The sequence below is a fragment of the Rhipicephalus sanguineus genome, chromosome 9, assembly GCF_013339695.2.
Source record: "Rhipicephalus sanguineus isolate Rsan-2018 chromosome 9, BIME_Rsan_1.4, whole genome shotgun sequence".
NCBI lineage: Eukaryota > Metazoa > Arthropoda > Arachnida > Ixodida > Ixodidae > Rhipicephalus > Rhipicephalus sanguineus.
The window spans coordinates 12,247,007-12,264,620 of NC_051184.2; the positions used below are offsets into that span (position 1 = coordinate 12,247,007).

Consider the following 17,614-nt stretch of genomic DNA (forward strand, 5'->3'; position numbering starts at 1 on the left):
GCATTGAGGCGGTGGCGCAGGGAGGAGAGAGAGCGAACGGCGAGAGAAGGAGCGGCGAAGCACTGCACCTACCCTCGCCTACACTCTCTCCACACACGCGGGAGCTCCGCCGAGCTCCCGCGATGCGAGCGCCCTCACACGCCAAAGCGCGCTCCTCCTCTCCACTCACTCTCTGCTACTCCGCCCGCACCACCTGCGCCGGTTGCTAGGGGCGAGGATAAGCGCACGCGCGCCCGCAGCTGTTGCTATGGGAGAGGGGGTGAGAGCGGAGAGGCGCGCGGACACCGACGCCTGACATAGCTCGACTAAGAAATGCATTCGCATTTAAAAGAACTACACTTCATCTATAACATTAGAGCCAAGCTGTTTATGTTCCCTTGAGAAAGCAATCGCTGAAGAAAACCTTGACCGTTTATTTCATAGTCACAAATATTCTGGGATACTGAACTTATAGACTAGTGAAGTCTGCACTTTAAATAATTAACAGGGATTCAACGTACAGTATTTGAAGAAACAAAATGCAATCAAAGTTTGATATCCCGTATGCCCTAAAAAAATGAAACCGGTGAGAACATTATAAACTGCTGGAAATGAATTTATGAGCTCATTAAACTTCATATGGAACAAAAGATCTCAAAGTGTCAATATGTCAATATTTACTTCCCAATATTAATCTGCCACAAGGATCTTCAGATTACACTATTTCCAACTTTGCTGAAACACGTTGTCATAATGTTGTAGGCATCACTGCAGTTTTGGTATATGGCAGCCAGCTCCAACACATTCAAGGAGTACAGTGCCGCCCTCCTGCAGGGAAGGTTTAAACTTGGCCTGTCAAGACAATACAAAACACACACATCACTATCACACTTGACAAAACTGCAGACAGTAAAAATGCTGTGACAGAGGCCAATATTCATATATGTAAATTAGCTTCAACGCAGTGCCATTCTGTCACAAAGTCAAAGAGTGGACAGCTCAGTTGTATTTCGTCCTGGCTGCAGTGGCAATTGACACAACAGCAGACACCAGAAGGATTCCATACAGGCCTGTAGATACACAGCGGCTGTTCTAAAACGCCATTATACAGACACGAACACTGTCTGTCTCCCTTCGTCCAATTTCTAGGGCAGCTTTCAGTGCATTGCAGTGCTTTCTGGCCCTGCACAATGCATTTGTTCAGAACACATTCTTGAATGCCTGTGCCAGACCGTGCTCATCTCTCCCTCTGCTCATCATCTTCGCATATGCGCTTACTCTACTTCTTACACACGTGAACAATGCACCTCTTTCAAAGCAACATCTGCCAAAAGTCCTAGACATTAGTCAATGCATCCTTCAAGACACTTTTCGTGTAAAAATGAATCCTCCAGCGACTATACTGTCACGGGGTCGTGACGTCGAAGGCAGCAGTCAGTGTGTCCAAGATGAACTTTATTTGGCCCAACTTGTGGCCGGGAAATGAAAAGTCAAACTACAGCAATACACACTGTACAGTGCCGGTCAAAATTTTAGAGACCACGGGAGCGCGTGGATGGATGGATGCTATCCCCTTTATAATGGGGCGGTGACAAATGTGCCACCAGACTCTATTAAAAAAAAAAAAAGTTTCCCTTTTCTCTTCTTTTTCTTAATGTTGGCCTAATGTCTCTACTTCAATTAAATCTATCTTACTACAGCAAAAAAAAAACGTAAATTCTCAGACCAGTTCTCCACCCTTTACGGCAGAATGTCCTTATTTTTTTCCAATATTTATTTTTTGTCCTTTCTCTCTAATTTTCTGCCACCAATACTCCAACAGCGCTTTGCAATAGGTGGCGAGACACTGGAAGTTTTAAAGGAGTACGTCTACTTAGGACAGGTAGTAACCGCGGAGCCGAACCACGAGAGTGAAATAACTAGGAGAATAAGGATGGGATGGGGCTCATTCGGCAAGCATTCGGTAATCTACCACTATCCCTCAAGAGGAAGGTATATAACAGCTGCATCTTACCGGTACTTACCTACGGAGCAGAAACCTGGAGACTTACAAAGAGGGTTCAACTTAAATTGAGGACGACGCAGCGAGCGATGGAAAGGAAAATGATAGGTGTAACCTTAAGAGACAGGAAGAGAGCAGAGTGGGTCAGGGAACAAACGGGGGTTAAGGACATCATAGTTGAAATCAAGAAGAAGAAATGGATATGGGCCGGGCACGTAGCACGTCGGCAGGATAACCGGTGGTCGTTAAGGGTAACTGACTGGATTCCAAGAGATGGCAAACGCGTGAGGGGGAGACAGAAAATTAGGTGGGTAGATGAGATTAAGAAGTTTGTAGGTATAACGTGGCAGCAGAAGGCACAGGACCGGGTTGATTGGCGGAACATGGGAGAGGCCTTTGCCCTGCAGTGGGCGTAGACAGGCTGATGATGATGATGAACTCCAACAGTCTCTTACTTATTTCAATCGCGGGTGTGTTCAGCTTTCCATTGTTGTCTCTAAAACCCAAGGCTTCATGTAGGCTCGTGCCCAAACGTACACATCGATGGATATCTCCACATTCTCCGTGGCAAACAGCACCACGGCGCCTTCTGGCGGCTGCATGCGAAGCCCGAGAGCACGAACTGCGCACGCACGTCCTTTTCTATCTGCCAGCCTGCTCGTTCACTCCCTTGAAGTGTGCGTGTACCGGAATGTCAGAAAAAGCGCAAGGTGTCATTTCTGCAGTGGCTGCGAAAGCTCCATGCGATGATATTGTGACAAAAATGCGTAATTTGTACTGGCAGTGCTCGGTGCGCGCCGCACTCACGCCTTGGTCTCAGACATTCCGCGGCGCGAAAAACGCGTGGCGTGAGTTTTTATAAAACCGACCTATGTGATAAGATTGCCCAGCAGCTTTCATTAGCGGAACTCACGCACGCTGGAACTTCTTGCGGTATTCGGCGCAAGGCGTGATCAAAGTAATGTAACCAAGTACTGAAATCGGCGACGCATCTCTAATCTCTCATGATTTCTTTGTTTCCGAGAAAACATAAGCCGCGTCTGTTCTCTGTTAACTTCTCTGGGTCTATTCTACAGCAGCTCGATATACGGATGTGTATGAGCCCACAACATTTATAGTGAGGATTATTAAGTGCGTTGGTAAACCGAACTAGAGCGCAAAAGACATCGCTGCTTGGTAATCTTATCACATATGCTGATTTTAGAAAAACTGACGGCATGCGTGTTTTCCGCGCTGCGGAACGTCCGGGACCAAGGATAGACTGCGGCGCGCACTGCCAGTACAAATGACGTATTTTTGTCATGATATCATGAAGGAAACCGTATTACCGCACGCGTAATCTCTTGACACGTTTCGGTGACACTGTTTAAAGCCATGATATGTACATTTTTCTTGTTTTTTGTGTTATACTGCCTCATCACTGAATCCCCCCCCCTCGTCATTTAGTGTGCCTTCTTTCTTGTACGTACATAAGGCTGTACGTTATCGAAATAAAGTAGTTGTGAGTTTGCGCATCATCTTGTGTTGTTTTTCCTTGTTTCTTGGTCCGTGTCCACCGGCAGCGCACTACAAGCATGAATACGTACCAACTAGCCCCTGTTGCCGTCCTACTATCATCCCTCAGTCCTTCGGCGGCGACTGCACAAGCGATACCTTGCGCTTTTTCTGGCGTTCCGGTGCGCGCGCACTTGAAGAGAGCGAACGAGCAGGCTGGCAAGCAAAAAGGATCGCGCATGCGCAATGCGCACTCACAAGCAGCCGTGAAAAGGCGCTGCGGTGCTGTTTGCCACGCGCTCCCGTGCTCCCTAAAATTTTGACCGCTGCTGTACACTTATAGCGGCAAACAGAGTGTCGGCCGTCGAAAAAGTGACAAGCGGTAAAGCGTGTCGGCTTTTATACGTGTTCACAAGGATGGCTTCGTGGGCTAGTTGGTATTGCATCTTGAAGGCTACAGCGCACAAAGACGGGGACAACAGCTTCGTCTTGTGCTTTCTTCCGTTGCCCCAGTCTTTGTGCACTGTAGCCTTCAAGGTTTTATACGTGTGCTATCGAAGATTCCAGGGTTATCGCTGGTGGCCGTGTAACCTCTCGAAGAAACTAGACTGTTCGCGTCCTGCGCGTAATCTTAACGGAATGATCTTAACAATTGTGAAGCTTCTGAAACATCGCGGCGCGGTCTGCACGGAGCGTTGCAAATAGTCTTTGTGAGTGAAGCCCGAATACATCAAAATAACACGCGTGGCAATACTTTGCACAGAAGGCCAAATTTCAATTGAGCAATGTTCTGCTACAGCAAATCAGAATCGCCGATTTTACCAACTTCGTTATATCGAGGTTTAACTGTATACAGTTAAAATTCAATCTATCGAAACCCAATTGTGCGAAGTTCCCGATTTAACAAAACCATAATTCCCGGGCCTAGCCAAGCTTTTCCTGAAATAATTTACTAAAAAAGCAGCGATTTTTTTCTCATTGTGACAAAAGACTGGTTTTTGTTCGAGCGTCTACTCTAACACTATCGTGCTGAAACGTCTAGATGCCCTAGTCATGGCTCTGGCTTTATTTTGACGAGACTGTAACATGCGCTGTGGGGGTGCTGTCACCCCTGTAAAGTCGTTCTTGCCTGCTGGCGCCCGCGTGTCGTAGTTAGCCTAGTCGCCGCCTGGTGAGAGCGAGATTACACGGGCGCATGGGGATGAGCACTCGGCCTCTTTTGGGGTCTGGCATGGCCGTGGACGGTCAGGGACAATACTGTGGCTCGTTCCCGCAGATTCCCATGGTGAGTCGAACGTCAGCGACGCCGCATTCGCAGTACATTTTATGTGTTATGTTGTGTGTGTTTGCTATATGGACACTATATTGGGTTATTTGTCACGTTAATGCAGTTATTTGTAATATTAAGCTGGCGAGGTAGCCGTTATGTAAAAGCTATAAATGACCATGTGTTCATTGTACAATGGTGTAAGCTGTGTCCGTTTGTGCCGAGACCCCACAGCATGAAACAGATTTAGCAGTCGACAACATCCTCATGTACCAAGTGGCCTTAGGGGGTGGCTTCTCTCGTTATTTCACGGTTTATGTGACCGATAGCGCTGACTGTCCCCCTGCATTTTACACCTGCATAGCGATTACGTACCGAATGTAGCGACACACGTAGGCGTAGCCGCTACATTCATTTGTTGCGTCTTTGCGTATCGGTAGCCTGTCATAGCTTCACGTGACTTGGCCTGCATTGCCCGGCCCCTATGTCTGGGCGATCCTTGGGCTGCCCTAGCGGGTTTCTCACATGCGCTGGTGGCAAAACAACTGGGTGTAACTTTCGGGAGTCACTATGTTACAATTTTGGATATCAAAGCACCAAAATGCACCTTCCCCATATTACGAACTGCCCGATCGAACAAAATAAATCGAACATGGTCATCACTTCTTTAAATTAAATAGAGTTTCAACAGTGCGCAGGCATATCTAGACCACTAATTCAATTGTAGAAAAAAAGGCACAAAGTGGCACTGGGGTAATGAAGAACAAACTTCTTTTGACACTTTTCTGGCAGCCGAAAAAGCCTCACTTTAGGTGCCAGACCTAAACAAACCCTCTCTGTTGCAGACCGACGCCACTGATTATGGACTTGGCACAGCGCGTTTACAAGAGTGTGCAGGAGCTCTCAGACCTATTTCTTTCGTAAGCCACACTTTGACCGATGCGGAACGCAATTACCCAGTAACAGAGAAAGAGTGTCCAGCCATAATTTTTGTCTCTAAAGATGTTTGATATGTTTTCGGTAGAGCTGTGCGAGTAGCAAAATTTTAGGTGCGAAGCGAATTCGAATATGAAAATTTCAGTGCAAATCAAACAGTATATTTTTTTAATGCTTCCAAGCAAAATTACAGAAAGAAGTTGCAGAGGATCCCCAAGCATATTGTTATGAGATGTGAGCTGTGTTATAAGGAATGAGGAAATGCCGAGGCCGAATCATGTTCGTTTACGTGACTGACGACGTTTTACATCTGTGGGGATCGAGAGCGTCCCCCTGCCTGGCGCCTCGCTCCCCAGCTGCCGCGCGCGTGCCGGCCGCGTAGCCCGGGCACACATAGGCACCGGCAATCGCCAAGATGGCGGCCAGGGCGCCTCTTTGTCTGGGCGAGCCAAGCGTCGGCTCCCTCCCGCGCTGGCATGTCCGGGCACGCTACGCTGGCGTGCTGCGCGGGCCTACGTCACAACGCAGCGCCATTCCCCATTGGGCCGCTGGTGACATCCTCCTCTCCTACGAGCTAAGATGCGCCCGACGATTCGCTCGCGGCGGCAGATGCTCTCAGGCTAGCACGAGAGGTTGACGCGCTGCTCTAGCAGGCGGCTTCTCGTTCGTGTGCTCGACCGCTGCCCTTTGTGTGGTAGTCTTAGCGCCGCTGGCAAGCGTACTCGATCGGTCTTGCGGAGTTCCCCTTACGGCCTGCAAGCCTGTGAGTGTCGTACTGTGCTGCATCTTGGGTTAATAAACCCGTTGTTGTTGTTACCCTGCCTCGTGCGTGGTTTCTGCGCCGTGCCGGAGAATCGACGAACCCGGCCGTGGCGTCTTTGTTCGCTGCGGCAGTGGAGAACGTCGCGTCCCTACACGGTCGCGCTCGTAGGTAAGCCTAGTGCAAACCTATCTCCACATAACTGGCGCCCAACGTGGGGCCCGAACCCACGACCCTCAGATTAAGAGTCTCATGCTCTACCGACTGAGCTAGCCGGGCGCAAACGGACAGCTGTTATTGCTGTCGGCGCCGAGTGCCGGACGCAGACTGGTATTGCTGCGGGCACGTTGGATTCGTATCTGCTTGATGCTGATGGCGTTCTCCTGCGCTATGTCCCATCTGAAGAAGCTCCCCAGGAGTCTTTCAAGGTGGTGATACCCCGCAGTCTAAGGAAAGCCACCCTCGGCTATTTCCACGACTCGCGGTTGGCCGGACATGCGAGTGGCCTTAAGACTTTTCAAAAGTTGTGCCGCTCTGCTACCTGGCCTGGCATGAAGCGTGACGCCCTTCACTACGCCCGCTCATGCCGCGTGTGCCAATGTGTGAAGCCTCGTGGTGGCAAGCCCCCCGGGCTCATGCAGCCGATCGACAGCCAACACCCCTGGCAAGTCGCGGCCTGCGACATTATGGGACCTTTCCCAAGAAGCCGGAGAGGCCATGTTTTTCTCCTGGCTGTCACAGATCACTTCACGAAGTGGGTCGAGCTGTTTCCCCTTCGGAAGCTAACGGCACGCGCAATCGGGGACAAGTTGACCGAGGTCTTTACCCGCTTTGGCTTTCCGGCGGAGTTGATCACGGACAACGCGTCCTACTTCACGGCCAAGGTGTTTGTGGATGCGTGTGCTGCCTTTGGCATTAAGCACCGCAAAACAACCACGTATCACCCACAGGCCAACCCGACTGAGCGGATAAACCGAAACCTCAAGCCCTTGCTGACAGCCTTTGCGCAGCAACACAGGGATTGGGATGCCTATCTTAACGAAATAGGCTTCTCCTTGCGGTCCACGGTGAACCGTTCAACCGGGTACACGCCCGCTTTCCTCAACTTTGGGAGAGAGCTGCCTAACCCCATGGACCGCGTTCTGCGGGGCGGCAGCGGGGCGTCCGCCACAAAAGCCGGCCCGTCTGGCTACGCGGCGGAACTGCGCTCACGGATGGACGCAGCCCTCGACCTGGCGCGTTCCAACCTGGCAAAAGCGCGAGCTGGACAGAAGGCTCAATACGACCGGTCGCATCGGGAAGTGCACTACGATGTCGGCGATCTCGTCCTCAGGCGCAATCACGTCTTGAGTGACGCCGCCAAAGGCATCTCTGCCTCCCTGTCGGCCAAGTGGTTGGGCCCATACCGAGTGCAGACCAAAATGTCGCCTCTGGTGTACAAGCTGGCTGACTCCCAAGGGAGACAAGTCGGCGGTCCAGTTAACGTCTCCGACCTCAAACCTTTCGTTGCCCGCAGCAACGACTTGGGAGGGGGGGAGGCGGTCACCGAACCGCGGGAAAACCGTGAGAAGGCTGGCTCCAAGCCACGCCATCGGTACAACCTGCGGAAACGCACCTAAGCAACCTTTCTCCCACTGACAGGTAGCTGGACTTTATTCCATACCATGATAGTGAATGGAGAATAACCGCTAAGGTGCGGCGGCACACGTCTGGAAGTGGTAGAAGGCCCTCTTGGCCGAAAATACCCTCTGACGTGTTGTCCAAGCCATAACCTGGCAAGCGCCCCCTTTGTTGGGCAGCACTATCAGGCAGGCACCCCTTTTCGGCAAGCCGGCTATGCCGGGGACATTTCTGTCCACTCCTGCGTCGCCCAGTCGTCTCCCTGCGCCTGGCTCTACCGGGCCACCAGCCTGTTCCTGACCAGCTGGCCTGCTGTTCCCTGGTCCTTCCTACTGTGGCCTGGTTCCTGCCTTCTGGCCTGCAGACACCACCACCCTGCTTAACCGACCTGGCAGCTTCGGCAGCCGCCCTCGGTGGCTGGTCCGCCCACTCAAGCTTTGGCCCAGGCCCGAGCGTGGTCGCTCCGGCCTCCGTTCCTGGCTGCCTGCTGTTCCGGCCTGCTGTTCCTGTGAGGCCCCCGTCCCAGCGACTTTCGGCGGTTGGCTGCCGCTCGCAACTTGCAGCCACGCCTCGTACGTTCCCGGCTGCCAACCTCTCCAGTCCGGCGAACCTCAAGCGGGCCGGCTGCCCGCCCTTGTGCAGTCTTCCCCGTTCCTCCTGGGCTGCGGACCTTCTACGGCAGTGGGCTCTCCCTTGTGGTGGAACTTTTGGTGGAACTTTTGTGTGGCCATGGCCGACTTTTGGACTTGTACCTTCAGGAAGACGACACCCCCCTGTTGGACTTTGCCCCGTTGGCCAGCCCCCTTGCGGCCGAGCTGACCTTGCTACTTGGCCTCGGACAGCCTCTTTCACAGGCTGGCCTCGGTCTTTAGGAGGGGGGAATGTGGGGATCGAGAGCGTCCCCCTGCCTGGCGCCTCGCTCCCCAGCTGCCGCGCGCGTGCCGGCCGCGTAGCCCGGGCACACATAGGCACCGGCAATCGCCAAGATGGCGGCCAGGGCGCCTCTTTGTCTGGGCGAGCCAAGCGTCGGCTCCCTCCCGCGCTGGCATGTCCGGGCACGCTACGCTGGCGTGCTGCGCGGGCCTACGTCACAACGCAGCGCCATTCCCCATTGGGCCGCTGGTGACATCCTCCTCTCCTACGAGCTAAGATGCGCCCGACGATTCGCTCGCGGCGGCAGATGCTCTCAGGCTAGCACGAGAGGTTGACGCGCTGCTCTAGCAGGCGGCTTCTCGTTCGTGTGCTCGACCGCTGCCCTTTGTGTGGTAGTCTTAGCGCCGCTGGCAAGCGTACTCGATCGGTCTTGCGGAGTTCCCCTTACGGCCTGCAAGCCTGTGAGTGTCGTACTGTGCTGCATCTTGGGTTAATAAACCCGTTGTTGTTGTTACCCTGCCTCGTGCGTGGTTTCTGCGCCGTGCCGGAGAATCGACGAACCCGGCCGTGGCGTCTTTGTTCGCTGCGGCAGTGGAGAACGTCGCGTCCCTACACGGTCGCGCTCGTAGGTAAGCCTAGTGCAAACCTATCTCCACACATCCACCATATCGTTGTCAAGATACTATAAATCAGAACGTCAACGAATCATCTGCCGATGTCGACACTAAGCTTACAATATCGGCATTAGACTTGCGGAAGCTACCTGTTGCAAAATCACTATGATGTATGCTGCCTCCACAGAAGTTGTGGCGGACACCGTTCTTCTGCCGCTCTCCTACTTCGCGGCATTTCTTGGCACCAGCGTCAGTACTGGCGAACAAGATCTCACGCGTTTTCCGCACGCCAGACAAATGCGCGCTTCCGCAAACCTGGCCAACTAACATTAAAATGCAGCGAAAAACATGGCCAAAAAACAAAACAATTATTTTTTGCACATAAACCTAGCGAGAGTGCGCTGTCCGTTGCGTGCAAACGAAACTGTGCTGCTACGCGACGCGTAGTGACGCGGGTTACATAACGTCCAGCATTGGCACGAGCCTGGATAACTTAACATTCGCCATTTTTAGGGTGATACTAAAGAATTTGATACCTCAGGCTGATTTCGCGGCACCAAGACATTATTCATAAAGCACTTTGCTCAAAACGAGTCGATCAAGTATGATACCGAAACTACATTCGCAGCATTGGCAACAGCATCACCATCATAAAATGGCGACGGAACGCATTTGACACACGGAGGAAGGAAAAAGAAAGGAGGGAGCATTACGTCACGCAATTGAAGCCCATCGTGTCGGCCCAGAGTGCGGTAGGTTTTAGTACTACCGGTAGAGTTCTGTTTCGTGAACCTCCTCCGTGAGCCGGCCGGTCTGCACCGAACAAGCGCGCTTCGATTGAAAGCTACCGGGCGCCATACCCAAAGTCTCGACAAATCTCATTCTGCTGGCTTGCCAAGGCTGGCTGCGTGACGTAATGCTCCCTCCTTTCTTTCCTCCGTGGTTTGACAGCTGGTCCGCAAGGCTCATTTCATGCTCGACTACGGTCCGTCTGCATCAAATTTGTTCCCAGCGAAGTAGAAATGGTGCATGCCTCTTTCATTATGAAAGCTCATATCAAAGTAAACCTCGTGGACAGCTACGTCGAGTCTACTTTGTGTGCCCGAAATCTGTGTCCATGCAAACAAAGGAAAGAGATGTTCAGCTGCACGTCGACCAGAAAATGTTTCCACGGGTCAAAAATGGGAAAATAGCCGGACTTCCATGACAAGCTTGCAGACGCTCTCAAGCAGCTCTGTGTAGAACGAGCTTGCCTGGGTAATGACCCTTGAATCGGCAAGCGATCGAGGCAGATCCAGAAGTGACCTCAAAGCAAGCAAAACGGGATCGCCAAATGACAGGAATTGCCAGCAGAATAAATATCGCTTTTTATGAGGGTGCAATGTGCTTGCATTTTTTTTCTCGATTAAGTACGGTGTAAGCAGATGCCACGCCTCGCACTTTTATGCTGCACTCTTGCTAGTCTGATCACACTAATCGAGCTCCCTTGCCGAAAATAGTGTCAGGGTGCTCGGTTAGGTTGCAGTATGCGAGAAGAATTGGATTTCTGTGGATCATTTAGAAATTTTATTTTTAGGAAATGATACCGTTACACTTATTTTCCATAAGTCAGAATACTTCGAATATTCGCACCCTTAGACAAGCCTTGCCCTGTCTTAAATGATTGCCTAACCCGCCTGGCCGATTGGCCTCATGGGCGCTTGCCTAGCAACGCTATGACTACATCAGTGAGCGCAAGAAGGGTAGCGCTAACACAGTTGCTGACATACTTTCACACACACCTGTGTCCACTGAATCCCAGGTCGAGGCGGAAACAGTGCGTGTGGTTACAGACCACCCGTGACCATGGAGTCACGCTGGGGTGCTTTGGTGACTAAACAGGAGCTTCTGGCAGCTCAGCAGAGTGACGGACTCTGTCATAAGGTGTTGGAAAAGCTGGCAGCACGTGACCCAGCTGACACCAGAAGCAACGACGAAACCAACTACCTACGTACATGGAAAAAGGGGTCTCTGGTTGCGGTATTTTTCCCAGGCTGATGTGAAGTCACCCTTTCGTGTTGTCGCAAACTGCGAAAATCATTCATCAATCATCCATGACAGTCTTTTAGCAGGTCATTCATCTGGGCAGAAAACATATGAGAAGTTGTGCCGTACCGTAACTCGGCCAGGTATGAAACAGTGTGTGCTACACTACATGCAGTCCTGTTCAGCTTGTCAAAAGGCAAAACCACGTGGTGGTTTGCCACTTGGAACAATGCAGTCAGTTCAGAGTACGTCGCCATGGCAAATAGTTGCATGTGACACAATGGGTCCATTTCTGATGAGCCCGTGGCGAAATCAGTATCTGCTTGTTGTGACTGATCACTTAATGGGCTGAATTGTTTCCATCACACAAGCTCACTTCGCAGGAGGTGTGGGAATGCCTTCTCAAAACTTTCATGAGGTTCTGGTTCCCTGCCCAACTGATCACGGACAATGCGACGTACTTCACCAGCAAGGTGTTCACTGACTGCCGTAACACCCTGGGAATTCACCACAAGCGCACATCTGTCTATCATCCGCAAGCCAACATCACGGAAACCGTAAACCGAAATCTTAAATCTATAGTTGCTGCGCATACTCATCACCACAAAGACTGAGATCTGAATTTGGCAGAAATAGTTGTTCTATTGTTCTAGTTTGCAACTAGAACAATAGCAAACTGTTCAACGGGTTGAATCCTGCACAACTTAACCTGGGCAAGGAATTCAGTTTTCCGCAGGACAGAGCTTTGCCACGTCCAACCATTATTCCGAGGCGAAGTTTGCAGGTGACTTGAGGCAGAGACTGACCGACGCAGTACAACAAGCGAGGCAACACCTCACTGTATCTCGCATAGTACAGAGAGGACAGTGCGATAAGCGTCGATAGAACATTAGCTTCGAGGTTGGGGACTTAGTGGAAACACCTGCTCAGCGACACCTCGAGAGGTTTTGCAGCCTCCCTGGCAAACAGGTGAGATGGACCATATAGGATCACCCAGAAATCTAGGCTTTCGTACACGATCAAAGACTGCTTGTATAACCAAATGTGCAATCCTATTCATGTCTCAGATCTGAGGCTGTTTTAAACCCGTCAAGACGCAGGTGACTAAGATTCAGAGACTTCCTACCAGAGCTTGGCCCCCCCAGTCACCACCGCCGCCACGCAGGCTGTACAATCTGCGCCCTCTGTGACGCAGAGGAGCTTGGGAAGATGACATTCAAACCCTTCCCCTGCTCTTTTATTGTTTTCCCATTGTTTCCCGCCATTTTGGGGGGCAGGAGGAAGCATTCGTAACCCCCTCCCACAGCTGTGATGCTCTGATCAAGTTCTTTTTTTTTTGCTGCGGCATGCACATGCCTTTTGCTTGGAGGAGGGAAGAGTGTTTACTGTTTTTTTTGTTTGTCCTTTTTGCTACAATCCTTGTCTCCCGCTTTTGGAGCAGCGTCAGAAAAGTCAAGGCCACCACCACCCGTGCACCTTGCTCGTTTCTCCAGATCCCCAAGGAGCGCAGCCCCAAGATTCCTGTCGGCAGTCCCAGGCCTGGCCGACCTGCGGCGTCGTGTGCACCGCCGGCCGCCGTCTACAGCCTTCGCTGTTACGAAGATGCTCCAGGTGCCCTGCAGTGCCGGATCTTCTGGACCTTTCTGACCGCCTTTCTGAAGAGGGGGACGTGTGGGAACCACACGCACCGGCCATCTCAAGAAAGTGCCGCGTGCCGAACAGTGGCAATGTGCGTAGCCCACCTGCATGGTTTAAAAGTTTATGTGCGTAGCCCACCTGCATGGTTTAAAAGTTTATGTGCTGCCTAGGGAGAGGTCTCTCGGCTGCCGCAAAGGATAGACGCTGCCCCAGTTCATGGACTCCGCCTCCCTGTCCCACGCCCCTGGGCTGACCTTTCCGTATGAGCTGTAGTCGTAAATAAATTGTTTTTTGTTGTGCTTTGAAGCCTCCACGATCCTTGCTTCGACTACAGACGTGGGACTCAGCAGGCCTAAAACCCAAACTGTATACGAGACATAACCCCATCAGAACAAGTTTGAGGTAAATTTAACACCTAAATACTTGCAATTACTAACCTGTGTCACTTCTCAGTTACAACATGTATAGGAATAAAAGCTAGGCTATGGTTTACATGTGATTCTTAGTAGGACTGCTTTGTGACTGGCACAGTCTTGAGTGACTTGCATGACTGCTATCAGGAACTTTTATCAGTTGCGCTCATCAAGCAACTTCAATTCCACCCTCCCCATGTATCTCCTGAAAAGGGTAGCGATTGGGATGATGAATGTTCCGAACAAAGTCATGATTACTGACAGACTGAACATGGTCTAACTCTAGTTCAGTTGGATTCATTGTAGTAACAGACATGACCATGGTCAAAATACAAATTGACCAGGGCAAATGAAAGTATACATGCATGCAAGCAACAGAATGATCAGCCTTTTCCTTCATGTGTGGAATAAATTTCTACGTTGAAATGATTTCCATATTACAGACTGCTTAATTGCACTTGTAGGTTACAAATGATCCATCAGCCACTGTATTAGTAGGCAATGTGCCGAGTCCATTACTGAGCACACCATTCAAGAAGGCTGTTTTTGTTCACACTCCATTTTAATAGAAAAATATTTTGCAAGAGAATTTCTGAGACACCACTATATCAAAAAGATTACGTCCAGAAGAACTTTCATTAGGGCTCTGAAGGTTAGAACAAGCTTACCTGTGTTAATTTATGGGCAATGTGGATGGCAGTTTCAGTGTGCAATGTTAGAGGCCCGCAGAGAACTTTCGAAGTTCCATTTGCAAGCGCCATTAACACAATCAACTGCAATGGAAGACAGCATATCCACATTAGGCCTTGACTGGCCTTTTCATACGAAAACTGTGACACATGAGCTTTTTCTTTTTCAAGTTTACCAACACTCCAGTTTTTCATAGCATGCTACGTGCCACCCTGACACAAACTATTAAGGCATTCATTTTAAACGTGGCTAAAGATATGACGTTAATTTTGAATGGTTCAATCATTATAATGAAAGAAATTTATAATGTTACAATATATAAATGGCAGCACTAGTTACAAACAACAAACAATAATTTCAAGATTATACTTTGAATATAACCCTTCTTGCCTGCATCTTAGAAAAAACTTTAGGCTTTGCAATTTTGAAGCTATTTTTTATATTGCATTATATTTAATCAAGAATAAAGTGTATAATGCCAACATTAGACCACTGATGATATGTGGCGCTTAATACCACAGCGGCCATTCCCGGCCAAAGAGCAGCAAGACTCGACGGTGTGATTAATGACAAAGTTGTCTGTATAGAGGCCCAAGAACCATGCCCACAAAAGATATGCAAAATATATTTACCGGTAAAAGTCATGGCAAAAATGTGAATGGTGTACAACAAATCTAAATATACTTCTAAATAACCACATGAACCACCGAAACGACCTAAGCGCAGCAGTTGATCCCCTCTGCGACTGAAGAAATAGCCTCGCTCATATGCACCTGACACCGATCCCCAAAGGGCTTGTGACATCAGTCCGGGGTGCATGCCCATTGCTGCTGACTTCTCACACTGTATTCAGCCACAGACACTTGTGCCTCACACAGAAGGGTCCAGATGGTTGTGTTTGTGGTCCCAAACCTTTAGCCACCTTCCGGTGTGAAGCTAAAGAAAACGGAACTCAAGTAAAAGAAGTTTACTTACTCCATTAGAGATAATGCATAATGCAATGAGAAAATGTGCACGTGAATCAACCACAAAACCACTTGCTGAGCAGTGCTCAGTGACGAGTAGCTGCGGTCACGTTGCACTGTCAGTAGTGGCCCGACAACGGACCGCAAAGGGTTAAAGCTATTGCCGCAGCATCCTTTGGCGAAAGGATATGCTACAAATCTAGGGTAGAGTGAGTAACCACGACTTCACAAGGACATAGAAAACTGCGATTTTATTTTCACACGCAGCAATAAATATGTAGCGAGTGAGCGGAAATAACAGAGGCAGAAAATGAACATTCAGTGGGGCATATATTGCTGAAACAAACATGTGTGCAGGGCAAGATCAAGACAGAGCAATATATATGGCGTGTTTCAAGACATTTGTCCAAAATCCTAAAAAATCAGAGAAATGCGATGCCTTCACAGTTACTACTTCTGATCATTTGGGAAAGTAATTTAGAAAGTTAAATTATTTAACTTTTTAATTAGTGGAGTTAAGCTGTTCTGTCAAATGGGAAAATTGAAGTCCATCATGCAAAGAACCCATTGCAGCTTTGAGATTTCAAAAAAGAGGCCTCTAGTGATAATTGCAAAGTAATCAAATTCAGCCAAATTCAGCAGTGAAACCAAAACATGGAAGAGCGCAGCTGCCATGTCTTTCTGAGATGGAAGGTGTGGGAGCGGGCTAGTTGGTATTCCACAATGCTAAAATTTTAGCGCGAAAAGTGCAAGCGGACCTCGTCGTTTCTTTGTCCGCTGTGCACTTTTTGCGCTAAAGTTTTAGCATTTCTGAGATGTCCAGAATGAGTGAGCATCATTATCTAAACCATCAACCGAGTTCGTTGTGCGGGTTTGCAGGCTGCGCTTGCAATTACAGCACAGATTGCACACACAAGTTTACGAATGCAGTACAGCTACACCTTTGTAATCGTCCTCTTGAAGAGCGACGTAATTCTGGTCGTCTGCTTGTTGCGCTCATCGGTGCTTTGGTTTCGCCATTGAACTGGGTTGAATTTCACTATGCCACAATAATTACTAGAGGCTGCCTCTTCTATATCTCAAAGCTGCGATGGGTTCATAGCATGAAGAACTTCCATTTGCCCATTTCACGTAACTCCACTAATTTAAACCTTAATTTAACTTTCTTAATGTTCAAAATGATGTCTTTAACAATTTTAAGATGCCTGGCACTACAGAAAAAGCAATTGTGAAGGCAGCGAGTACTTGTCATATTTTCCCGATTTTTGAGGATTTTGGACACAGTTCTTCAAACACCCTGCATATATATTTTTTTACTTCGACAAAGCAAGGTATTGCAACTCTTTTCAAGAAAGTGAGAGGCAAGGTTGGCTGACACACCTTTATACTTATCTAGCGGTCTCACAGGCCTCAAGGCACGTAGCAATATGACAAGAAATTGTTGAGCCTAAATCAATATCAGACAAAACATGCCACTCTATGTGACACGCAATGGTGTACCATGAACATGCCTGCACCAGGCATGGCTCAAGTTTCATGACCCTTCAAAGCCATTCCAAGTGGTAAAAAATCACACTACATGGAGAACATCAGAAAAAATGCACCATTTGAGAAATAAGTAGCACCTTCTGCAATTCCACACTACCACTATGGTGGCCTGGGAATACCCCAGCTTTGCTTATGCTACTGATCTGCATGCCACTCAGCATGCTACTTTGACCTCATTTCTTATCCGAGTGCAACTGTGGGTGTGTTCTGGCAACATGCGCAATTAACCCTTTGCAACAAGGAGTCTTCATTCGGAGACGTGAGTTACTTTTGCCATTTCTGTGCACTATTGGCAAGGAAGAGATGACGAACAGTGAGCTAATGGTAAATTAAGCATTCTTGTTGGCTAAGTTCACTTATATCACTCCTGGTTGAAATATTTGGCTACATGTGATCTCTTCGGTGAAGGCAGTACCATGTTTAACGTGACATTGGATGTGCGGCGTTTCGACAACAATTTCGAAACATTTTTTTTAGATATCGTTTTAGTAAAGCTCGCTGCCAGCAGATAAGTGACGAGGGTAGCGATGCGGGCTTGTTGGTCTGTCATGCTCCTTGGATGTGGGCGCAAAAGGACAAGGTTCGTCCTTGTCTTTTCGAGCCCACATCCAAGGAGCAGATTTAAGTGGGTTGTTGAATTTGGTTTATGCAGAACTATAGCATGACTGAATGTAAAATACTAATTAGATAATTATTCATTAAACAGTAGAACCTCGTTGATACGTTCCCGCTTAGTACAATTTCTCAGTTCCTACACTCGCAAACGCAAAAATTAAAAATAACCCAATAC

At 49.2% G+C, this 17,614-nt stretch overlaps 1 protein-coding gene and 1 non-coding gene across 2 annotated transcripts in view; both read right to left on the bottom strand.

Annotated features, from left to right (window-relative positions):
* Window positions 1-395: 395 nt before the first annotated feature.
* LOC119404351 (RNA 3'-terminal phosphate cyclase-like) overlaps window positions 396-17,614 on the bottom strand; it is a 131,913-nt gene continuing 114,694 nt past the window's right edge. The window contains exons 10-11 of the mRNA XM_037670893.2: window positions 14,290-14,394; window positions 396-831 (exon numbers count right to left, since the gene is read on the bottom strand). Of these exons, the coding sequence (XP_037526821.2) occupies window positions 745-831; window positions 14,290-14,394 (192 nt within the window). The 3' untranslated portion in view covers window positions 396-744. The remainder of the gene's footprint in view (window positions 832-14,289; window positions 14,395-17,614) is intronic.
* Window positions 6,645-6,717, bottom strand: Trnak-cuu (transfer RNA lysine (anticodon CUU)). The gene has a single exon. It is a non-coding gene; the product is annotated as a tRNA-Lys (tRNA).